The following is a 24,989-nucleotide window of genomic DNA, read 5'->3' as shown; positions in this document are numbered from 1 at the left end:
GGCAACAGCGGTTGTACAGTTTGGGAAGAAAAGAGTGGAAGGAAAAAAGCTAAATTTTGTTACTGGTGCCTAAAAGGATTAAAATTGCTTTGGTCAGATAATAATTTCCCCTCCCTGGGCCCACTCCCAAAAAGCAAGGACACAAAACTGTAGTTCTTCTCTCTCTACTTGTGAGATCATGCTTTTTCGGAGTTGGCATCCTTTCCCAAGAAATACTTGTTTGAAAGCTGACAGTTGCCATCATGCATCCTTGTCCTGAAATTGTCACCTGCGAGATTAAAAAGGCAATGAAAAGTCATTTTAGGAGCTGTAAGGTTTAGACTCAGAAAAGGAGAATAGAGACCATGAATGCAAACTATACCAAAGGGTTGCTAGTTCTGACTGGTAAACCCATGATCTGGGTTTATTTGCTAGCAATGGAGGTAGAGTGGTGTTAGAAACGTATAGCTGATTGCGTGGAAGTGAAAGGGTAACTCCCCGCCCGACATCTAGCCACAACAAAAATAGGAGGAAAAAAATAATGCTGAAGAGTAATAAGGAAAAGCAGCGCGGTATAAGCCAGAAACACCTCGCTCACGACCAGATGAAGGCAGGACTTCTTGGGGCACCTGGGACTCGTTTTCGGTGCACTCCCGGGCTGTGGTGCAGGACTTCATTACTTCTCTTTCCCCCTCGCATAGCCGAAGTGAAACCTCTGCGGGGCAGGGTGAGCTTGCTGTCTGATAAACCATCTGTATCAGCCAGCATCTCAATCTCAAGAGCTGTGTTGGGTTTCTGGCCTGTTAAAAACCTCAGACCTCAGCCAAAAACACTTACCGTCAATTCTAAAATTAGTCCAAGAGGAAGCAGGGATATTAGTTGACTGTGTGCTTTCTACCCTTCCTTATCACCCTCTTACCTGCTAGCCTGCCCCATCCTGCAGTACTGAGTATTCCAGTCTAATCCTTGTTCATGTCTTTCTGAATTGATGTAGCTGCATCTGAAAACATCTAACAACGTGTAAAGCAAGGTGAGCTTGGCAGTTGAGAAGCTGGATCTTGTACCAAAACAGCATAACTTTTTCTTCCCAGTTCTCATTGCGGCATCTGGCCTTGTGCTGTAAGAAAACCCAAGAGGGTTTGTAGGAGTTGTCTTTCACCTCGTGCCCGCATTGCCGCCACGTTGGGGATCTGCCGAGTGACGCAGCTGGAGCAGAAGGCAGGCGAGGTGCCGGAGAGCATGCGGAGTATAAAAACTCGACGTGCAGGCAGCTAGAACAGGGAGCATGGCTGGTGTAAGACAAACCATCCCTGCAAAACAGATACCAGCTCTCTTTGAACAGCAGAACCTACTCTCAGATGATAAACCTGCTGCTAAGGAGCGTCACAGGCTCACTGTTGAATGCTCCGGGAGTCCTTTCCTTAGCTAACCACATAGGGAATTAGGATGAAAGGAAGGCTGGTTTTGGCATAAGTCTACAATGCAGTTGTAGCGTGTGGCTTTTGGCTTACGAAGGGTTTTGGTTTGCTGTGCTGGTAGAGTGAAGGGAAGGAGTAAGTCATGCTTTCTGCCTCCCTGTGAAAAGGATGGATTTTTATCACGCATTGATAATCCATGTTTTGTCCATCTAGGTTTTACAGTCCAAGCGGTGTTCCACCTCTTCCCTTTGCATTTCTTCTGTAAGCTGCAAATACACATAATTGGGGTTTTAATTCTGTTCATCGTGAGTTTTTCTGTGGGCAATTATATCTGATTGTTGTGATAGACTCCAGTGCTCAGGATGATATAATTCTGTCTTTTGGAGCTTGGCGCTCCTGGAGAGGCTGCAGGCGTTGGCCTGTCGCCCTCCCATCTTCCCTCAGCCATGTGAGGGACACTTAACTCTTCATCTTTATTTTCTGGTCGGTTACATTTCAGTTGAAGTTCTCTGAACTCCTCCTGACTTCTCCGTATTTGCAGATCTGCACAGATAGTCAGGGGGCATGGAGTATTTTTGTTGGACCTTTCTTTCACAGGATAAAAGACCTTGATTTTCGGCTGCAAATCTGCTTTTTGCCTTTTTTCACCTGCCATGTCCCAGTGTATTGTGGTTACTGTGGGCTTTTACATAGTGCACATTACTACGGTATATATATTTTGGTTTATATATATATAAAAATAATGCAACCAGCATGGCCATCATGTAAGTGTCATCTTCAGAGGGGTAGTTTTATTTCTATTTTTAAAATGTGTGCTTTTATTTGTGAAAGCTAAGCTGAAGAACCTCACCTACTACACTCATATTTAACTTGCCATCTACTGTAACATCTGTTATTTTCAACATTGCTGCTTCCCAGATTTTACCCTCTCACTGCATGGGTTTTTTGGATCGTTTCCCTTCACTTGTCTTAGCCTGCTTTTTTTTCCAGAATGAATCTCATTTGATTATTTTCAGACTGCATTTCTATTCTCTCTAAGTCCCTATGCATTATTTCCTTGTCCCCATTATTTTTGCAGCTCCTCCAAACGCGATATTTCCTGGAGATTTGAGTTAGCATGCTGTCTAGAGACTCTTCTGGATCTTTAAAGAAAATACCAAGTGAAATAGGACCTAATACAGGTCTTTGCAATATTGCACCTTCTTCCAATGTTATCCTTTGCTTTTATCATGATTTATTTGCAGCCACTTTTTGAATCGAGCCACAGCATTCATCTCAAAGTGCAAATCACTATCAAATGTTTACTAAAAATCAAACACATCACATCTGCTCCTTTCCCTTCTACTCCTAGTGCTGTAATGCTAGCCAGAAAAGGGGCCAATTTCTAGCCTGTTCTGCTCTTCTGAATAGAAATCACGGTTTCATTGTCCTCAGGCTTGTAGCCTGGTTTACTTTATAGGAAGCCTCATGAATTAAAACAGCTGTGCGGCCCGTTCTGAAATTCGGTTGTGTGGAGAAACAGAGCTGGGGAGGAAAACAAGTGGAGTTTATGCGTGTGAGGGGGAGAAAGAGAGAAGAGGGATGGGGGTTGGGGGGAGAAGGGGAGTCACTTTTATCTGCCTGTGTAAGATATGTAACTAAGTGATGACAATTAGATATATTTCTGAAGAACTGGTTGAATCCCTGAATGTTCCTGTGTTTCTAGACCATGGCTTTGCATATAGTTGTGTTTCAAGCCGTCCTGCTTTGCTCTCCTGTGGCCTGCAATGCCATCAATATTTGCAGCTATGGCCAAACTGAAGGCACGAGATGGCATCAGCAGCCACCTCCTAGCTGGGCATCTTGTAAAATTCCTTGTCCTGGTTTCAGCTGGGATAGAGCTAACTGTCTTCCTAGTAGCTGGTACAGTGCTGTGTTTTGAGTTCAGCATGCGAAGAATGTTGATAACACTGATGTTTTCAGTTGTTGCTCAGTAGTATTTAGACTATAGTCAAGGATTTTTCAGCTTCTCATGGCCAGCCAGGGCACAAGAAGTTGGCACAGGACACAACCAAGGCACCTGACCCAAACTGGCCAACGGTGTATTCCATACCATGGGACGTCCCATCTAGTTTAGGAACTGGGAAGTGGGGGCAGGGAATCGCCACTCGGGGACTGGTGGCGTGTCGGTCGGCGGGTGGTGAGCTATTGCCCTGCGCATCATTTGTACATTCCAATCCTTTTTTACTACTGTTGTCATTTTATTAGTGTTATCATTGTCATTATTAGTTTCTTCTCTTCTGTTCTATTAAACCATTCTTATCTCAACCCACAAGTTTTACTTTTTTTCCCCGATTTCCTCCCCCATCCCACTGGATGGGGGAGTGAGCGAGCGGCTGCGTGGTACTTAGTTGCTGGCTGGGGTTAAACCATGACATTCCTCCTCTTCAGCTGTTGGCCAGGTATCCGTGACACAGAAAAACTTTTAAGACTTCAGGGATGTGGTAAAAGGACCTTTCTCGTTCTTAAGTACAACAGGTAAATTACTGTTTTGGGTAAGAAACAGAGGAATTGAGACAAACATGAGGACATGACAGGGACTGTAGGATAAAAAGTGAGAGCTTGCTTAGCCAAGAACCCCTTCAATGGGGAATGTGAGTTATAGTCCCTGGAGATCATGCAAAAGGCATCCCATTCATGGCTTTTTGCTTTGACCTGGCTGTAATAAAATCTTGAAAGTTTCTGGTGACAGTAATGCCTGCACTGCACTGGTTAGAGCAATATTTCATACCAGTGATTTAAAAGGATTGTTGGTACCCCTTTTCAGCTGGGGCAAGCGGCTGGGAACAGGCAGAAATAAATTTCATCTATTTTTCTAAAAAAGCTCTGCCTATATTATTGCGTTGCTTACTGTCTCCTCTTGCCTGCATCCTCTCTTCTGTCCTGGCTTTTGCTACCTGCTCGTAGCCCAGCCTGGACCACCACCCACGATGGGGAGGATGGTGTGTGGCAGCGTTTCTGCCTGGCTGTTGATATGTGGAGGCTCGGGTCCCCGGTGGAGAGCAGCAGGATGGGGCTAGGGAAAAGCTTAGGCTGTGCTTTGTGCTGGTGAAGAAGAATGAGTTGGCCTGCAGGTGAAACGCTTGTCCATCCAAATCTTGGGAAAGAGGGGTAGGGGTATGGTTTTGTTTTGTTTTGTTTTTTTTCCTGGAAGTGCAGCTTGAATAATTAACACAAATATTGCTACCAAGGCTCATGATCTAAGCTTTTAAAATTATTCCTAGTATGTTCAGTACTGTTTATGTGAGACATCAGAGGAATTGAATCTAGGGAGACTCTACGAAGAGGTGTTAGAAGCTATGTTTTGTAATAACCTTATGAATTTTCATATATTGTACTGACAGCGTATGCCTTCAGCATTGTGGCAACTGCGGGCCTAGATACACCTCAGAAATGTCTTTGTCACTTTCCTACTCTGTGCTACATTTTCCACGTGGAAGATCCCTTCTTTATTGATGGCTGTCCTAACGCAGTAGGGCTAAACGGACTGTAGCCACCTCGAGGTTTGCAGTCCTGGGCTTTATACCCGTGGATATTGGGGCACACAGGACTGTGGTCTGTCTTTCTGCTTCCCTCCTACCCCCCTCTCCCCAGGTAGAAACCTCAACTGAACAGTCCAGACCTAAAGACCAAGCCCAGACCTAACCCATGCCACCTCACAGTCTGCTCGAGTTTGTCCTCTTCGCTGAAACAGCACGGTATGCAGATTTTGACCCAAGTCAGAAAGCATCAAGAGGTGTCTGAGGTATACAGAGCAACCTGGGAGCCGCGGGTGTCTGCCGATGCGCCCCTTCCTCACGGCTGCCCAGGTGGACCACGGGGTGGCTGGAGCCCCCACCTCCCGCCTCTGCCCTCTCTGCTCAGCCTAGCCAGTAGGTCGGTTCAGTCTCTGCCGAGTACTGCTATGACCGAATGATTTGTTTTTTGCTTTGCTTTATTATTTACTACGATGATCAAAGGAGCCACTCCTTGTGATCACAAAGAGAAGCCTTAAAATCTTATTTAAGAGCACAAATATTTTGGGCTTTGACAGATGTGCTTTGAAAATAACACAGATGTGCAGTGTCAAGTTTCACCGCTGCATGCAGTGTCTTTGTTTCAAACTGTAAATTTGGCTAGTAGTGCTGGGCATGTGCTTTCCCAAAACCTTGCTCCCTGCAACACAGGAAAAACAAGTTTCTGGGTTGTGGGTTCCCCCCCCCCCCCCCGAATTTACCCCCTTAGAGAGTTTGAAAGGAAAATGATCTTAGCTGAGTGAGCACTCAGCCCTGCAAGGCTGCAAATCTATGGGTTATTTTTAACCTGATTACCTCCAATTAAACAAAAGCTTAAGAATTTTTTGCTTGAATGGAAGGCAAGGCTAAGTAGACTTTATTTGCAGTGAAACTCCAGACGAAGACATGCTTCTTCCATTGCTCCATGCAGAATAATGCCCGTGGCATTGCACTGCACTAACGCACAGCACTTGATTTTCTGAAGTGCTGGCTTTTATGAGCTGATGTGAGAGGATATGCAGCTCTAGAGCAGTTCACTCCTTTCCCATTCTCACCCCTCCTATGGATGCGGTGATCAGTTTGGATTGGTGACATTTTAGATGGAGCATGGTCTCCTTACACTTGCCTGGCAGTGGCTCATTAACTGCTTGTTAATTGAAACTGAAAGTTTGTCAGATGATTCAATTCAGTTACATGTTAAATGGATTCAGTGCAGTAAGCGTTACTGCTGTGACGAAAATCTCGGTGGAATTGATTTGTGAACTGATTTGGAGGGATTCAGTGGCTCTGAGAGATCTGCGTCGGGAGAGTGGGCAGAGGTAGTCATGCTCTGAGCCAAACAAATCCTACTCTTCTCTTTCACCCTAAATGGCTTTAATTACTGCCCAGTATGTTCTCTTTCCAGGACATGTGTTAGGTAGATAAATTTACTCTGGAGAGATGAGAAGCAAAGAAGAAAATGAGAAGAATTGGAAGTCTGGTTTGAATTCTGTAATCTAAATGGCTGAAAATGTGGAATTCTTTATCTCTCAGTGGATTGAGTGGTCATAAAATTTTCCTAAAGTTTGACTCAAATGTAAACTTATGTTAAAAAAAAAATGTATCTGCTTTAAACGAATGGATGGAAAATTCAAAATTTACATCCTCCATAACTCATTTTTTATGCTTGGCCACTGCAAAAGTCCCTCTTAAGTGAGCAATTTATTCTGTATGCTGTACCTGCTTATATGCTTCGTTTCCGTGTGGAGCCAATTTTTATTGCCAAGTTATAAACCCTTTGAAAATCAGGTCTTGTAATGGAAGCGCTGACAGACCTTTAACTAGGTCAGTCTTATCTGGTTCCATTATCTTTGCTTTTGTTAAAGCATTAAATGGTTGCATATTTGTTTATTTTTCTTGCAGTCCCAGAATTTTAACATGGGCATATTATTGAATTGTTCTTTCTTCAAAATGTCATGACCATGCAGCATTAGAGAGTTTATCCAGACTTCGCAGTCATCTTTGAAAGTAAATTGAACTGTTGTGTCTTCTTTCAAGATTTTCTTGCTTATACAGTACAGTCTGTAGCATGTCATTACGATACTAATACCAAAGTTTGATTTTTGTCCTGTCTTACTCTAATCTTGAATTCTGCTCTGTCTTTTGGGATCCTTTCTGCATAAAATGACAATGGTGTTTTTTTTGTTTGTCCCGTTCAGATGAAAAGCCATACCACTGCAACTTTTCTGAAGAGGAAACCCCGATGATAACATCTCAGTTGGATGAACTCCCGAAACTGGGAAGCTGCAACGCCAGAGAAAATGAGGCCAGAGAATCTAAACCAGAGAATCCTGCCCTGGTGTCAGCACTGGAGAGTGTCATCAAGGAGCCCTTTTCGAAATACCAAGATCCAAAAGGTTCTGCAGACATAAAGATGCCAGCATTTCACCACAGCCAAGGGCTTCCTTGCTCCAGTCGCATTGCTAGCTTTGCTTCGGGTGTGGGCCAGATATCTTCAAACATAGTCATGGACTTGAAAATGTCACTTGAAGTGCAGGCTAGTCGCTCTAGAGAAAATTTGCTAGACTTGCACAGGGAGCATCCTCTGATAGAAAAAGGTGCTGAAGCTCAAGAGGTAGCTCCACTCGATTTGAGTGAAAAATCAACAAGGGATAATTCATGCAATAAAAATCTGAATACATCCTTGCAGGCTGCTTTAATTGTCTACCCATGTCCTTTCTGCAGTCACAAGACCTACTACCCTGAAGTCCTGTGGATGCACAAAAGAATTTTGCACAAAATCAGCTGTAACTCGATGGTCCCCCCTTGGGTGCAACAGAATGGATTCAAGAGTATTAAAAACAACCTGGTCTTTCTGGCAAGGAGTGGGCGTACCGGCCCCCCTCCTGTTCTCGGCGGTAAGGAATGCCAGCCTTTGCCCATTGCCAGATTTACACGCACTCAAGTGCCAAGTGCATTGCCAGGATCCAAAAGCAGCTCTCTTTCTGTTGGGGTGGCTGCAAAGTCCGGGAGTACTCATCAGTCAAAGGACAGTCATGCCTTCGGCCACTGTGGTCCACGCTTATCAGGTCTGGATGGGTACAGACCGCCCAAGTTAAACCATTCCCAGGAGCAATACGGCATAGCAGCACAACAAAAAAGTAAATACGAAGCAAATTCCAAACTTATGCAAATGGGAGCCTACAGCAGAAGTGTAACGCCTACTCAGACGGTCATATCCAGGCCTAGCACACAGCCCACCAACAGTAAGCAAGTGGAAAAGTACATGGTTCCCCAAGGAAGTACAAGTTTTGCCCCTCCAGGTAAGCACTGTGCATCTGACTCCATGAAGGCCAAATTCAACCCACCACCCCAGTATCATCCTCTGTGTAAAAGCGAGCAGTACACTAAACACGAAGAGCCATCGGTGCCTCAGAGGGATTCTCACGTGAAGGCTGGGAATGAGATGAGGACGTTGGCAAACTGCACAGCGGGAGCACGAGCGAGTCCACTGCTGCAGCCCCAGCCTAGCGCCGCGGGAGTTTCTCCGGCTTTACACTCCAGCAAACAGGATCTGGGATCAGACGGGCATGAGAAACGTTTGGACGTTTTAAATATCTTTAAAACATACATTCCAAAGGACCTTGCTTCGTTGTACCAAACCTGCGGTGCCAACAGCCCTGTCCTGGATCACGCAGGTAAGATTTTCACAAGCCCTTCCATAGCTGAGGACGTGGCTTGCTTGTTCCTGCTTCGTTTGGAGCCACGACACGCTGTTTCACACTTTCTTCCTTCTCTCCCTTTAACGGTTGGGATTACAAGTTCATTGTTTTTATCATTTCTGGATAGGCTTGAATAGGTTTGTTTACCCATCTCTAACATTGCAGCATCCCCCCTCGTGCACTGTGTGACATTTCTGTCGCAGGTTAAATGTATCTGGTTCCACCTGGAGTATTACTGTTTCTTTGTCCCCTCGCTTCAAACAGGCTGAAGTTACACAGATGTGCTGTCACGCAAAGATCCCCCTGATATGCTGGTGCTGGCACACATCATCATCTTTTTGCTTCGGGCAAAATAAACATCCTCTGGGGCTTATCTGTGATGTTATTTTGGAGGTTTTGTTCAATTTCGTCTGCAAACAAGTCTTCAACAACAGAGAGAGATAATCGCTTGTCAGTGTCCTTTGTCTTTCTTGACAAAAGTCTTAAGATCTTCCTTGTCCATATCAAAGACTGCTATCGTATTTTTCAAATTATTCTTTTGATCTGTTTGTGTGTTTATAATTAAAAAGAGATATAGGGCCAAATATGTGCCTGCTAATTCACGTAAGCAGGAAAGGCAGTTGTGCAAACAGCCAGTTTAAAAGTTCAGGGACTAAAAAAAGTATCAGAGCTCTCCTTCTGGCTCTTGGCGTCAACTGCCACATAAAAAGGAAAAAAAAAAAAAAAAAAGAAAAAAAAAAGAAACCTATGTATTTGCATTTGAAACCATACTCTTCTGATCATCTGCCAGAATTAGTTTGTCTCAGTGGAAACTGAAAATCACACTGATTCGTTACTCTTGAGATGCGTCTGTGTGTGTAGGGGGGAGAATGTGAGACATAGTCCCAGCTCTCACCATTTGTAAACCACCCCATGTTTTTTTTTACACACTTCTTCTCTTTGTAGAAGTTGTGCAAGACCTGAACTCCACATGGAAAGAGCACGCGTTCCGGACCGGTGTTCTAGTGCCCTCACCTGACATAACGCTCTCTGTTTTGTCAAAAGCATGTGTGAAATGGAGCTTGTGACCCCATTTTTGCAAGTGGGACAAAACCCAGGGCATTTGGAAGCTGGTAGTCTAAGGACAGCTATGGTCTAGTGCGCAGAAGGTGTGTGCAAGTTGACTGCTCTTGCAGCTGTGAGGGAAGGAGGGAGCCAGAGTGTTTGGTGGAAGGCCTTTTGGAGGAGACAGGAATGCAAAATCTGTCTGAAATAGTCCATGAGGTGCACCTTTCAGCCACTCCATTGTCAGTTTTGCTCAATCATTTAAAAAGTAATGCTGCGTAGGAGCTGACTGTTATTTATTGAGTAGATCATTTCGCAGATGGTTAGAGGCTGTGTGATGGTTGTAACTAACATCAGGCTCCTGGTTTTTGTTAAGGAAGCAGAGGAGGACAGGCTTGGTTTCTGCAGGTTTCTGCAGGGTCATTGTTCCTGGTTTTGTCCAGCCAACTTTGCTTTTGCCATCCCAGTGCCTAGGAATGTTGTCTGAAGTTTCTCCCTGCCTCCTTCCAGCTCTAAATACCAATTAATTGTCCATCTAAATACCAATTAATTGTTCCAGCATCAACCTGGGGCACCGTCACATGGGTGCCCTCCTTGATGTTATTTAAAACTACATTGTGTCAACCTGCTCAGAGAAATCTTACTGATCCAGTGAGCTCCCAGCCATATTAAGAGGGATGGAGAGAAACAGTAAAAGCCAGGAAACAGGTGCTGGCTTAGTGAATCCAGGCACCAGAAAAGCCATGAGGACTGTTGGGGCAAAGTAAAGTAGGGGCAGGGTTTCCAAGGAGGTCTCTATTTACCTGCATTTTATAAGAGGGATTTTATTGCCAAAATGTTTTTGCTGGGCCGTGATTTCCAGAGACACTTTAACTAGAAGTTATTTAGTGCCCATCTCTGCTTTGAAATCTCTTCTTTCATTCCAAGTGTGTTACAGCAATCAAGTTTTCAGAATTTGAAACCTCTTTTTTTATGTATCTTGTCTTCATTTTATATACAACTTCCAGGTTGTTGATGGTTCTCCAAACCAATTGGCATGATGGCTGTTTTTCATAGCACTAAAATAAAAGCGGCTGCAGGCAAAAGGAATGAGATCCTACCAACTGTGAATAGAGGAGGGTAAATTAACTTTGTCTGAAATAACACATGGCCCTAGACTGAGCCCTCTGAGTCAGTACGCATCATACAATCTAGTCTTAATATGGCAATGTGAATATGGCAATCATGACATAAAGGACAACCAAAAATCCCACTTAGGTATGCTATTTGTCACAGAGGTTTTTTCCCAATTGAATGTTCCCCATAGACTTTACTTGGGTGTTTGGTATATAACCTCATCTTGGATCACACTAGAATGAATATTTTAGTGTGTGGTAGTGCAGTGTTCAACTTCCTTTAGAGTGACTAGATTTATTTCTGAGATCTTTTCTTTTACATTTGTGTTTGTTGCAGTGTGTCCCTGGAAAAGAGAGGAGTTGTACGTACTGTTGTGATACAGCTGCAAACACAAAGCTTGCTGCGCTTAGGCTAGGTTTGTTTCGCACTGCCCAGCCTTCCCAAATGCCTGTAGAGAGAATCTTACTGTTATATTTAATAGTGGTTATTTATTTTATTCATTGTATTTACATAAATCGCCATATTAGGAAAGGAAGGGTAATGGCAGCAGATGCGCTCTTTCCCTGCGGCTCCTTTGAGACCAGCTTTAAGCATCCATTTCGCAGGAGCTCCCATTCAGATAGTCACATTCATTTACCTTAATTTGCTAACACCTGTAGTCATCCACCCTCTTTTGTTCACATATAGGGTAACTCCAGTGATGACTCAAAGGGGTATTGCCTTGCGTCAATGATGCCCATGGCTCAAAGCTCTGAACTATCAAAAGCCTTATGGTGCTCCTTAGGAAATGCAACAATGGCAAAAATACCTGGAAGCAATCCATTTTTTCTACCTGCTTATTAAATAACTACCATAAAGTGAGTGCTAGGGAGGGGTTAGATGAAAGTCTGAACCCGCTCACCTTCGCATTTGTACAGGGTACGTTGGCTTGCAACAGCATCCTCAACCTTCCCTCACCCATGACTCGAGCGGGAGCAGTGCTTCCACGACGGCTGTTGGATCAGGCCCGTGATGACTGCCGAGACAACTGTATTAACCTTGCACAGAGGGAGACCTGGGCTATGGAGAGATTAAATGTCTTTACAGAGGTGGCAGAAAAACCACCCGAGGAACCCAGGTCTCGCAGGCTCCACGAGAGTTGCTCTGCCTGTCCCTGCCTGTCCAGCAGTCAGCCTGGCGGTCCGGCGAAGGCCACGTCTGGTCCCTCAACACGCTTTGCTCAGCTTTGCTTTCAAGCCTTCAGCTGTAGTTCTGGCGAGTGAGGGGAAAATTCTAGTAACGGACCACAAAGTCTGCTTTAATCTTGAATCCCTTACAAGGCAAATCTGTCTCATTGTAGTACAGTGAAGCTCTCATTAAAATTTATGTGATTTTGTGGGTTTTTTTGGTTTGGGGGGATTTTTGTGTGTGTGTGCGTGGGCATAGGCCGTCTGGATTTGCCCCTAAATCATGATCTTGTATTTGACTGCCAGCAACTTAATTGTTGGGAGTGTGTTTAGCTACATTATATAGACTGTGCTGCCATCTGCAGGAGGTGCTATTATAAAAAGAGAAAACAACTTGTGAGTGGGGTTTGTTGTTTTTTTGTTTTGTTGTTTGTTTTTTTTTCCCCAGCTGGGCATTTCTTTTCAGTATATGCTGTGGTGAAAACCGTAGCAGGACACTTGGTGCCATACCAGCGGAGTAAATGGCAGCTCGTCTTCTTTTCCATTCATTTTCAGGTACAGCATCTGTATTTCAGATGAGCCCTCTGGCATCCTGCAGTTGATTTTTCAATTGTGGGGAGTTTTTTTGTTGCTGCTTTTTTGTTCACAATTTTACTCTTTTTAAATGCGGTAACGAGGGGAAAAAAAAAAAACCCAGAAGAAAAGCTGAAACTTCACTTCCGCTGACAACCCCCTGAGAATTTCTTTAAAAGCCAAAGTATTCCAGTGGCAAATGGAAACATCAACTCTTTCCTTCCAAGGAGGGCGTTCTACCAAAATAGAAAAGATGATGTTCAAACATTTTTTTTTTTAATAATAAAAAAGCCCAATAAAAGTCAAATGTGTCTTTTTTGATCAGCAGCAAAAAGACAAAGACCAGCCCTTTGAGTCAGATGCTGTAAACTGACCTTTGGAGAAAAAGGAGAGGTTTGAGCGGTTTTCCACAAATGCTAATGGCCTAGAAAACATGTTTACCCAGGGCTGGGGGAAGGCTGCTGCGCTGCTACCAGCTCAAAATGTCCGGAATGACACTTTCATTCACAGATGTCTTTCGTCTGTGCCTCAGAGGTCCGGGGTCAAAGCAGCACCGGCAGGCAGGTAGGCAGGGGCGAAAGGTTTGATCAGTCTGTGATGGCTCCGCTCGCTCTGCATTTGTCTCTGAGGTATTGCCGCCCGGGGGGGACAGTCGGGCTCTGGTCCTACTCACTTCCTATTATCCATGTGACTTGTCTCCGCCACGCTGGAGTCACTTTGATTTGCCTGATGTACTGCTTGACAAAGCTGGGTGATGGCTGAGAAGTGGATCCAGCTGCTCTGAAAAGCGCACACCTGACATGCCAGTCCTGGTGCGGGCACATCATGGGGAGCATTTTTTAATTCAATGTAATTTATGCATTCTTGCAGTCCTGTGTGTGCCTGGCCTGTCAGCCAGTGCCTAGATGAAGGCTGACAGTTGTCATCCAGGGCCTGAAGGTAGCCTCACATAATGACACATTAGACATACTAATGATGTTTTCTTCTGGCATAATGTTTTCTTCTCAACTTTCCTCTCTCCTCCCTGCCCACCCCCCCGCCCCCCTCCCTGACTACAGGGATGCTCAGGACACAAACACGCCAAGGAGACTGCGTCTGCAGAGAATGTGGAAAATGCTTTACCCAGCCCAGTCACCTCAGGACTCATCAGAGGTCCCATGCAGGTACCTTTTCACACTCACTCTTGCTTTCTGCCTTTCCCACTTGCCTGCTTTCAGATCCGTTTAAAAAAATGCCAAGAACTACATTTCACATATTATGTTAACCTAAGTAATTCCAGTACCTAAATCTAATAGACAGGTTTTTTATTTTTACGACTATTGCTCTTGTTCTCTGGATATTGCTTACCTGATCCCCGCCCGAACTCCATAAAATTGCAATGCATTTAAGATAAGTCTGTTTGCAAATGTTTTATTTTAATTAGAGAGTAGGGTACTCAGAAATGAATATGCTAATGAATTCTGTTGCCACCAGCACAAATTGAAATCAAAGTACCCCTTTCAGCACAACATAAGGCTTTGTTTTGCCTCGTCGTTGCTGTTGACAGGAACATTTTTGTGGGAAACGAGATTTTTCCGCAGACCGGTCAGCCCTAAAATGGGAAATCCCTACCAGCCATTTTTAACCTGGCGCGGTCTGTGGTTGAGGCCGTAGGAGGCTAAAGGCACCCTTGTCGAGAGACCTCCTGAGCATTGCACGAGGCAGTGAGACTAGGGGGTTCCTCCTGAAAAGTGTGAATGATGCATACATAAGCCAATCTGATGCAAAATGACAGAGGCCAAATGGTAAGTAATGCAAGAAGAGGGTCCCTTTACACATACACTGATAATTAATGTTGTCAGTGATTGCTTTCTTCAGCGCTGAAGTCTGAATTAAAAAGGGCAGTGGCCCTAGGCTGCCATTAGCACACTCTCTTACAGTAAGTGTTACGGTAAATTGGTATTTTCCGGCCACAGGCTAGTAGCTGGTGTCTTTTTTTGAATGTGGTTAATCTGTAATGGTCTCAAATAATGTACACACACTAACGAAGCTTGAATGTTCATCTGTTAACAAGCCCCCTTGTTCCCACAGTGGTATTTGAGTCTAATGGACTCCGAGGTACTGAAGTTCACACCACCTCCGCAGATGCCCCAAAACAAGTATGTTTTACAATTAATTGGATGTTTGGTTTTTAATGTGGTAGCTGTGAAAAAGTTGCACAGTGATACTCATCACTAAAGTGCTGACTGTTTTATAACTTATAAATAGTGATGGTGTTGCTTGATTTTTAGCTCTTAAATTTTTTAAGCGTTTTATCAAAGTCTGTTAGATGGAGAGTCAGTTAACTGTAAAGCAGATATGTTACCAGCGTACTGGGGACTGGGTGGGATAGGTAACTGTAATGTGCAGTGATATGTAATAGTGAGAGAGCACATAAAGAATTCCTAGAAATAATTTGCTTTTACAACTAACATGTTTTCTGCTGCAACAATATAATTAACACTTAGTCTATATTTTTCTGAAGAGTATTCATACCCTGATACCCAGTATCTGGCCTTTGAAAGGCTCTTATCCTCCAGTTTCTGTGGACTCTGTGTGGCACTGTGCTTTCCTATGTCTAGTATACAGTTTCCTGTCTTAAACACTTCTCAGCACTCTGAATTATACATGACAAAGCCGTTACATAGAAAACCATTAAACTGAATTTGTTTTGTGTATCTTACATCTTTGGAGACCAGTGTCATAACCTGGACCTTCCCACTCATCTTCCAGCTTGGCAGGTGGGTTTCAGGGCACACCTTCTCATGGACAGTTTTCTTTTATTGTGAAACTGCCTCCAGCATCACTCGCTTTTCCTTTCATCCTCGTTTTTAGTTTAATTTTGGCTACAGCACTTTTCCTGTCCTCCTGTCTCTTACTAAACGATTGCAGATGGTTTTGGCCATGCTTAGAGAATGCATCTCTATGCTAGTCCTGCCTCCATGAAGTTTAGGAGTTGGTTTCTACTTGCTCAGTAAACATTCTCACTGGGCACCACCATGTCGCATAGTTCATATGCTGCACCCTTCTTGGAGACTCTTGGCACCTCCTTTGTTGCACTTGCATCTTTCTGGCCCAAAGGCTACACGGGAAACCCAGCTGCTGCCACAGGGGTATCTGAGTTACTGTTGGGCTGTAGGAGTGGCCAGCAACTCTCCTCATGAAGTCTTCAAGATGGCATAGCACTTCAGTAGTTGTTGTGGGCAACGTTTGCTTTGCTTTGTGGGACAGTAGCAGCAAAGTTATGCTATAGCTGGAGAACTAGATGAAAGTGCTCTCCTTATGATGCTTATCTAATAATATTGTGCAAGGATGTACCTCTCTGTAGAAATATGTGACAGAGTGGAACATTGCAGCTCTGCAAACTAGCTCAACTAGTCTTTGGTTCTCATCGGCTTAGGAATGTAGATTTAGTAAACCTAAGCATCTTTAAAATGCTGTTTCATCTTTTCATGCTCGTTTTTTCTCAAGTAGTTGAGATCAGATTCTGAAGGCATCTGGGCTTTTTTCCTCTAAAAGACAATGTAAGGTCAAAGTTGGAAATACATGTGGTGGGTTGACCTTGGCTGGACACCAGGTGCCCACCAAGCCGCTCTGTCACTCCCCCCCTCAGCAGGACAGGGGTGGGGAGAAAATAAGATGGAAAAAACCCTCATGGGTCAAGATAAAGGCCGTTTAATAAAGAAAAGCAAAGGCCATGCATGGAAACAAAGGATAACAAAAGATTTACTCTCTGCCTCCCATCAGCAGGTGATGTCTAGCCAATTCCCGGGAAGTAGGGCTTCAGTACACGTAGTGGTTGCTCCAGAAGAGAAACACCATAATAATGGATGGCCCCCTCCTCCTCCTTTCTCTCAGCTTTTATTGCTGAGCAGACATCATATGGTATGGAATATCCCTTTGGTCAGCTTGGGTCAGCTGTCCTGGCTGTGTCCCCTCCCAAGATCTTGCCCCCCCTCCAGCCTGCTGGTGAGGGGGCAATGTTGGATCGACAGCCTTGATGCTGTGCCAGCCCTGCTCAGCAGCAGCAAAAACACTGGTGTGTTACCGACACCTTTCTAGCTACCAGTACAGAGCACAGCACTGTGAGGGCTGCTATGGGGAGAATTAAATCCATCTCAGCCAGACCCAAAACAATACATTTCCAAAAAATTCTGAAATGGCTGTATCTATCAAAAAAGAGATGTGGCAGCTCAGTCCACTTCTGGACTGTTTTTGTAATTCGGGTTATATTACTGCACAATAAATTTACTCATAATCTTGTCTTTGTAAACTACTGCCGTGCCAGAATTTATTGACTAACTTCTTCCATGGCATATGTAGCTTGCTCTTGCAGTCTCAATCCGTGTCAATCTGTCTTCAAAGTATTTGATTAAATTACAGCATCTCTCAGTACAGCAGAATACTGGGTAGGGCTTAGCTTCGTGAATCGCTTCGTCTCTTGCCAGTCAGTATTTCTTCCACAGAAGCTGCGGTATGATCACTTCTCCAGGAGACAGTTCCCTTTCTTTTGTCTTGTTTGCTCCTCAGTATCAGCCTTTGTCTCAGTTTGTCAGCATCTGTGTCAGTTAGGATTATTCAGTTGTCTGCCGTTTTGCTTGTTCTCATCACGAGCAGGCTTTCCACTCCCCCAGAAGACTCCACCTGCACAGTCCCTGGGCGTTAGAGAGGGAATAAGCTCATTTCTACCTGCAGCTGTAGGGGCCTTTAGAAGCGCAGAAATGAGCTCGCACTGAGAATGATGCCTGCAGCATTCTAGTAACATTATGATTTCCCACTTTAAACATTGTCACTCTGTGTCTTCATTTCATTTCTTAATTGGGGACAGATCTATTCATGAGAGTTTATGGTGTAAAGTCAGTTCAAGTTACAGAAGTGCCATGCACATGCTCCAAGCAAGAAACAATAGTTAACCGCGTACGGTAGCTTGAGAATGAAAGGGGTTTTTTTAATGTTAGGTGGAAATGATTCACTTTACATAATGTTTCCTCCTCACAGGTAAAATATCTTCCCCCGAGTAGTCTGCTAAAGAGTAAAAATATTAACATTAGTATTTCACAGTTCCCCCATTCCCTTCAGTAGTCAACCAGAAGATCATCTCTAAAGGTTTCCTTTATGAAAGGATGTTAGGTAGGGCTTTTAAAATCCCCCAGCATAATAACTTACAACAGTGCTACATTATATAGCAGTTTTCTCGCAGAATAATTCTAATTCTGCATGTTAAAAATAGGGTCTACAGCCAGGCTTTTTCAAAAATGAGCCAGCTAAATCTATATTTAGGTGTCTAAATAGGAAGCGTACTTTAGGGTAGTGAACCACCAACAGGAGATGCAGGTGTTCAGCATCGCTGAAAAGTAGAGCTGCCTGTAGGGGTGTGTAAAGAAGATCCTACACACCCAGTTTTGGTAATGATAGCACTGGGCTGTGCTTCATGCTTTGTTATCAGCACCAAGGAAATATAAACAAAACGGAGGAAAGATGATGTTCATTTCCTTCATAACATTGTTTACTGTGGTTTCTTACTTCTACCTGAATGCTTTAGGGGGAAAAAAAAAAAAAAAAAAAGAGGAGGACATTTTTACATCAAATGAATTTCCCGTGAACTCTGGAATAGTTCCTATTCTCTCTAAAGGACAAAAAATTCTCATTACATACCCCGAGTCAATACAATCTGTGCAAAGTCATGTAGATTCTCTTGAAATGCTGCCATATTAAACATACTGAATATTCTGAATATTTTTATAAATGCTAACTGTCCCAATATATCCATAATTAAGCTTGCTTATCCACAATGAATATGTATCTTAATTTGGAATACACCAAGCACCGTCCAAAGACCTGATTTAGTAGGCATGAATTCGGGCAGCGCACTCCAGTTGCTTATACGTGGCAAGACAAAAGCTGGCTCCCCTTCGGAAGGGTCCCTGCGACCGCGTGTATCTCAAAGCCGCTGCAGCTCTCAAAGCAAAGCTTTCCTAAAGCATGGGGTCATTTCAGAGGACGCTGCCTGATGCTGCAACACTGCGGCCAGAAGCCCAATTCCCAAGTGCATTCAGTGGCACAGGAGTCAGTCTCTGGCCTGCTTTTGCAAAATGGTGACAGCAGTGGTAGCAATTTCTAGTACATATGCCTTGCATTTAACTTCTGCTGCTGCATTTTTAAACATAAAAAAACTTGGCCTGCTTTAGGAATGTAGTTTATCCTCTGTCAGGGCTGTGTCAAACAATATGCTGTAAGAATTTTAAGGACCAAGTAATTGGTTGTTCAAAAGGCATGATTTACTGGTTAGCAAAGAGGAAGAGTTCTATCTAATTGAGAGTATATATACGTGAAGCATATTTGCAGTGCTGGAGCCAGAAATACCAAGTTCTCTGCCTTTTGTGCAAGTGAAACAAGCAAAAACCCCAAAACTCCAACCTTTGCCCTCTCTGGAAAAACAGCCTTTTCTTCACAGAAAATCAATTAAAAGGTACAGCTCAGAGAAAAAATGAACTGTTGGTATCATGGGTACCTCTTGGCTGAAGCTTTCCCCCTGCCAGAAGGCAGTGATAGTCTTTTTCTGTGAAAGAGCTGTGGAAGCTGCAGTTCTTGGGCCTCATGCACTGAAGATAGAGGTGCGCAGTAGGTTCTGTGTGACAGGGGTAAACCACCTTCATTAAGGAGTCCATAAGCCTTAATTTTCTCCACTATAAGTACTTCAAAATATTTCTTGCAGTGTTCAACACGTGAGAGAGATAGCATAAATGTGAATAGTCAGAATTTGAGGGATAGACAGATTGGAAAGAACCATCAAGAAAACACTATATATATATACACACATATATTATAAAGGAGCCTGGGGGAAAGGCTGGTGGCGTGTTACCCTCTGATGTTTTTACAGTCCAGCAACGCTACAGCCCTGCTTGTTCTAAAGCAACTTTAGAGAGAAGGGGAGGAGCAAAAAAACCCAAAACCCAAACCAGATTAAAAAGTTATTTAAACCAATGGTTTCTGAGTTTTGTAGGGTTGTTTGGGGGGTTTTTTTTTGCATTTGAAATTTTAGCACTGTTTGTTAGAAGTCCTATTTATGACATTTGTTCATCTGAAATGTCTTGCCCCAGTTCCTTGCAGAGTTTCTTCTAAAGATCATGATTAATAGTTCAGTCCTCATTATTGCAAATGTTATTTTTAAATAGTTATTCTGAGAACAAGAATTCCATTAATCAAAATAATAGATAATGAACAAATAAATGGCAACCTAATTTGTCTCGTTCATACATATGGAGATTATAATGCAAACAATCAAGGAATCATGGAAGCTGCTGTACCGGCATCTGAGTAATATGCATGTACTGTATGTCTGTTAGTTTATAAGCATAATAGACAGGATCAGCAGCTGTAGTTCTTGTCCCAACGCTTTCCCCTTGCCAGCAAACTGGAGCGATATCTGTGCTCCAAACCGATCATTGCAATTTATTTCAATGTCATGCGATAATTTGTCTCCCATATATTAACGTGCACGCAAACTGATTTTTTCCTGTTAACTGGTGAAAAGCCCTAGAAGTCAGTATGAAAGCAGCCTTTGGCATGGAAGCTATAGGCTTCACTTAAAGGGGAAAAACAGCAGATCTTTTTTTTTTAAAAATGCTGAGAGTGAAGAAAGCCTACTTTTTAAGATGGTAAAAGTTTCACTTCAGGAAGAATTCAGTCCAGCGGTATATCAGCTGGTTCAAAATCTGACTGTCCCCTCGGGCCGGTGCGAGTACGAGGGGGTGAGCCACTGGCTGGGTTTTGGCACACGTGAAGCTCGGGTGCTGTTTCCCAGTGAAGCTGGGAGTGCAGCTGTGCATCAGAGGGGTCCAGCCACCCACCCACTCACCCACCCACCCACCCACCACCCTCAGCCCCTCTGGGCCTCCCTGCCAGGTGGGAGGAGGATAGATTAGCCTTTTCACGGGTCCCCAGCGCTGCGTGGTCCATGGGGTGCCCAGACCCGCAGGGAATGCCTCCGCCGCACAGCACCCCGCAGGCTATCCATCCCCAAAAAACACCCGTAATTACACCCCTTTTTTCAGTTCTTACCCAGGGAAACTGGGGCAAGGCGCTTGCCGTCCCCTCCCCTCTCCCCCTCCCTCACCCCCTGGCTCGGCGAAACCCTGCTGCACTCCCCCGCGTACGTAGAGCCGGTTTGATACGAGACGTTTTAATGATGAATGCCTCCTCCTGGAGCTGTGGCTCTGTCTCTCGGGCATGATGCAGCCGCGCAAAAATGTAAAGCATCTTTCTTGGTTTACTGCAAGAAATTCAGCATCCAACTAAGGAAGTTTTATCACATCTCTCATTCAGTTACTGTTTCCTACATTTCAAATATACTGCAGTCTGTACAGCAGCTTTTTTTTTCTTTAATTTTGTTGCAAATCTTTCCGACTTAAACCAAACTTTGACTGGTAAATGTCATGAATCTCGGGCCAGGTTTAATTAGGAATTTTCTAAATCTATTAACAAAAGAGATGCACTTAATACATTATGTCAACCAGAGCTGGGCTTTCTTTAGCTATTTCGAGGGCTGCCATAGGCACAGCTTGAAACTTGCTTGGATTTTACATGGGTGCCGTATTTTATGTTGCATTAATTTAAAATGGTCTGTTTCACTTCATCAAGACTTTAGCTTAAGGATAATGCATTTATGTAAGATTAATCTTGCCATGTTGTTTTAGGATCAGGATTGTAAACTGCATTGTTCCGACAGTGATGTTCTAAATGTCATTTTAAAGCTTTTCTTGGGAGCTGCAGGCTCCCACTTATTCATGATGTTATCTTTAATTTCACTTGATTTTAGAATATCCCTGCTATTTTTTTCAGCACGGTAATTATTCATGAAAATTGGCTAAAAAAAAAAAAGAAAAGGACGATGACAAGGCGGGGGGGTGGGGGGGGTGGGGAAGCCGCCTTAGCATTTGACAGACCCGCAGAAGAATTCAGTTTTTCTTCTTCTAGCTGCCTCGGTGACCTCCAACTTCAGCCTTTTTCAAACGCTGATCTAGTTCTGAATCCCTTTTGGCTAGCACAGAATTCCGCTTTTTGGAGGCCTCTTCTTCCCCTCCTTGTTCTCAACCTTTTCTGAACTGCTCCATCAGACGCTATTACTTGCTCTTCCAGTCCATCAGGGACTTCACACGGGCCCGACGCACTATGCTCTTGCCGGAGATGCTTTAAAAAAAAATAAAATAACCAAGCCCCAAACTTCCGACGCGGTGGGCCGAAACGAACGTCCGCGACGCTCGCGAGAGGGTAACGAACGCCAGCAGGGCTGGCCGGAGGGTTGCGCGTGGGAGCGGAGGCGAGAATGAGCATTTTTCCCCTGTGTCCTCCTTCTTGCAGGGGAGAGACCACGGCGGCGCGGAGGTCGCCCACACGCTGCCTCTCCGGAAGGGAACCTAGAGCCCCGGCGGAGGAACCCCCCGTGCCAGCGGCCCCCACCCCGACGGGCAGCCCCCCGCGCAGCCGCCCCGTGCCCCGGCGGCTGCGGATCAGCCTCTCCGCCAGCCATCGCCTCGCCCGGAGCCGCTGCGCCAGAGTGAGACCAGCGCTCTGCGAGGAGGGGGGTGCCTCTGCGCTGTTAATCATTTTTAAATAAATGAAGATGCTACACGAGATATATATAAATTGACGTACTAATCAGTCCCATGGTTCCTTATTTCCTTTATAATAAACAGTGGAGTTGGCAAGCGCTGTGGCAGCACAAGGCATCTGTATTAATCAAGAGAAGTTTGAGACACTGGAAAAATTAAACTTTATGTGATTTGGACAGCATGAAGAAGTTAAGCACTGTAACAAAAACCTCCCTGATGCTCACAATGACTATTTGATACATTTGAAAAACAGCAGTGGATTCCAGGGCTGGAGAAGTATTAATTAATGAAACTGCCACTGCCTGTCATGCTGAAAAGCAAATTAAAAAAAAAAAAAAACACAAAAAAACAAAAAACAGAGAGAGGAAGAATGGGGGGTGCGGGGAAAAGGTGGCATTCGGTGCTGAGAAAGCAATGCTTGATGAAGGATTAAAGGGACTAAAGAGAAAGACCGTCATTCTGCAATGGTTTGTTTCATTACAGTTTGGGGACCACTTGCATTTCTAGTGCTCTTGCTCTTGACTGCGCACCATTAATAGTATGTGAATATGGAAATTGAAACACTTCCAGAGAAAAGCTTCTATTCTGCTTTGGGAAAGAAAAGCTAGTCGAACACTAAGAAAAAAAAAACAACAGGCTTCTGTGTTTTACTCTCAGGACCTTTTTTTGTAACAGGGCTACTTTCTTCAACCTGATCACAAAGGAAGTCTTTACGTTTTAAAAAAAAATAATAATAATAAAACAAAACACTCAGCTGTCTAACGCCGCTGATCTGTATGTTTAGAAGAGAAAAGGTGTCACTGAACAAGTTCAGGCAGCTCTGGGCCCGCCCGTAAGGTACTTTCTGCTCCTGCGTTTGGTTCAGCAGGCCAGCTACCGCTCCTCCTTGGGCCCGGTGACGTTTTTGAAAGACGAGGAACTTCTTTTGTGGTGGCAGGTTAAAATGTTCATATAAATGTGTCATGTCTTGTACTTGGTGATCACTGGTGGTGTTAGGAAAGAAAAAAAAAAAAGGCAAAAAAAAAAAAGCTTTATATACCTCTTCTACAGTAACTCTTTAACTGCAAGTTTTCAAGGTGGGGTTGTGGCACATAACAGGTTGTTAAACCATGCAGTGTAAGCAATTAAAAATGTATTCCACAGATATAAATATTTTCTTTTCTTATTGCTGTGACACTATGTGTGATGGTAATATTTCTGAGAGTTTCAGATTTTGCACATATAATTTTATGCATTATCAAAAGTTACTGCTGCCTTGAAAGAAAATGTTCTGTGAAAATTTTTGCAAAAGCTTTACTAGTTTTTTTTTAAATTGTAACATTTTGTAAAGGCAGGAAATGGATTAAAAAAAAAAAACCCTAGCATGCTAAATATATTTTTCAAAAAAGCAATAATTTTACATGTACAGAAATGATGCTAACCTTTAATACAGGTGAGAGCAACAGTTTACTTAATACAATAACGGAATAGTGCTGGTTTTCTAGAAATGGGCTTCTGACGCAAAGATTTGTTTAAAAAAAAATCAAAAAGCAGAAAAAAACCTTAAAGCGTGATCTTTCTGTTCTAACAGTTTTGGTGGGCGGGGGGTTTCTTTTTTTAAAAAATCTAGTCAGTAATTGGTTCTGGATACTACTTGTTACTTGTTTTAAATTACTTGACAGTTTTTGTTACTTCGCAACTCTTGCAACAATGCAAATTAACTTTCTTATGTATTTTTTTTAAACTAGTTTTTCCTTATGCTATTACACCAGATGTATACCAGAATTCTCTGTAAGTCTCGGTGTAGTTAGGAATGTCTGTGCAAATACTTAAAAGTGACTGTAATTAACTGTTCTGTGAAGTTATTTTGAGGGAGGTCGCATAGACACATTCCATTGTACACCAAAAAAAAAAAAAAAAAAGAAAAAAAGGAGGAAAAAAAAAAAGAAAAAATGAAATATTTTGCTGTGTTGCTTAATTTTGGGTTTGCACTAGCTTTCTCGGTTTGTTTTGGGGTTTTTTTGTTTGTTTGTTTGTTTCACTTTTGTTTCGTTGCTTTTCTGAGTCATATTTTCCATGAGTGAAAGTAATGGTCAGAGTTCAGGAGTGCAGAAAAGCTAGTTGCTTAGCCTATTTGTTTGTGTTTTAGTTATTAAAAACTCTTCTGTACCCAAAATGGCATGAAAGTGTAGTGTACATGTGTAATTTCTCTTTTTTTCAATTGTATTTTTTTGGCAAGCTGATCTAGAAAATCTCAGTTTATATTTAGAGCCAAAAGCTTCTTTCTGGAGCTTTTCTTCCAGAATCTGACAGAGAAGCTAGTGCTGTCACTGCCATTACCAGGGTACTAATCAGCAAAGTTTACAATCATAATTTAGCTCCATGAAGAACAACAGTAGGGGAAATCAGTTTAAATAATTATATGCTGTGTATAGCACAGAGATGAGATTTTCACTTAATTAAACAAGAAATAAGAGTGGGTGGGGGAAAGCCAACCTTAAAGACCATCTGTTTTCAGAAGCGAATCCCACGATTTCTATTTTCTTCTTTATCGTTGTATTGTATTGATTTGTTATTTTAGTTAGGCCATAGTATTTAAAATGAGTTGTGTTCCTTATTTATTTAGTCAATGGGCTTTGATCAGCTCTTTTAAGCAACGTGATAACTTTTTTTGGCATGACACGCTCCTGTAAAGCCCTTTGTGACTGTTACAGGGACTTTCTACTACCTCTACCAATCTACTGTTTCTTCTTCTTAACAGGTTTTTATGGTGTTGCAAGTCTAATGTAACTTAGACAATAAAGGGTTTGATTATCTACGCTGCAGATTCTCAGTGTATCTGCCATCTCTC

General features: G+C 43.2%; 1 protein-coding gene across 1 annotated transcript in view; it reads left to right on the top strand.

The window, feature by feature from the left end:
* ZNF516 (zinc finger protein 516) overlaps positions 1-22,075 on the top strand; it is a 104,647-nt gene extending 82,572 nt beyond the window's left edge. Inside the window, exons 3-6 of the mRNA XM_049830380.1 lie at positions 7,129-8,607; positions 13,589-13,693; positions 14,601-14,668; positions 21,909-22,075. Coding sequence (XP_049686337.1) covers positions 7,129-8,607; positions 13,589-13,693; positions 14,601-14,668; positions 21,909-21,968 — 1,712 coding nt within the window. The 3' untranslated portion in view covers positions 21,969-22,075. The remainder of the gene's footprint in view (positions 1-7,128; positions 8,608-13,588; positions 13,694-14,600; positions 14,669-21,908) is intronic.
* Positions 22,076-24,989: the final 2,914 nt, after the last annotated feature.

Source organism: Accipiter gentilis, chromosome 27 (genome assembly GCF_929443795.1).
Source record: "Accipiter gentilis chromosome 27, bAccGen1.1, whole genome shotgun sequence".
NCBI classification, from domain to species: domain Eukaryota; kingdom Metazoa; phylum Chordata; class Aves; order Accipitriformes; family Accipitridae; genus Astur; species Astur gentilis.
Note: the sequence above shows the minus strand (reverse complement) of the source record. Positions and strands in the feature narration are given on the sequence as shown.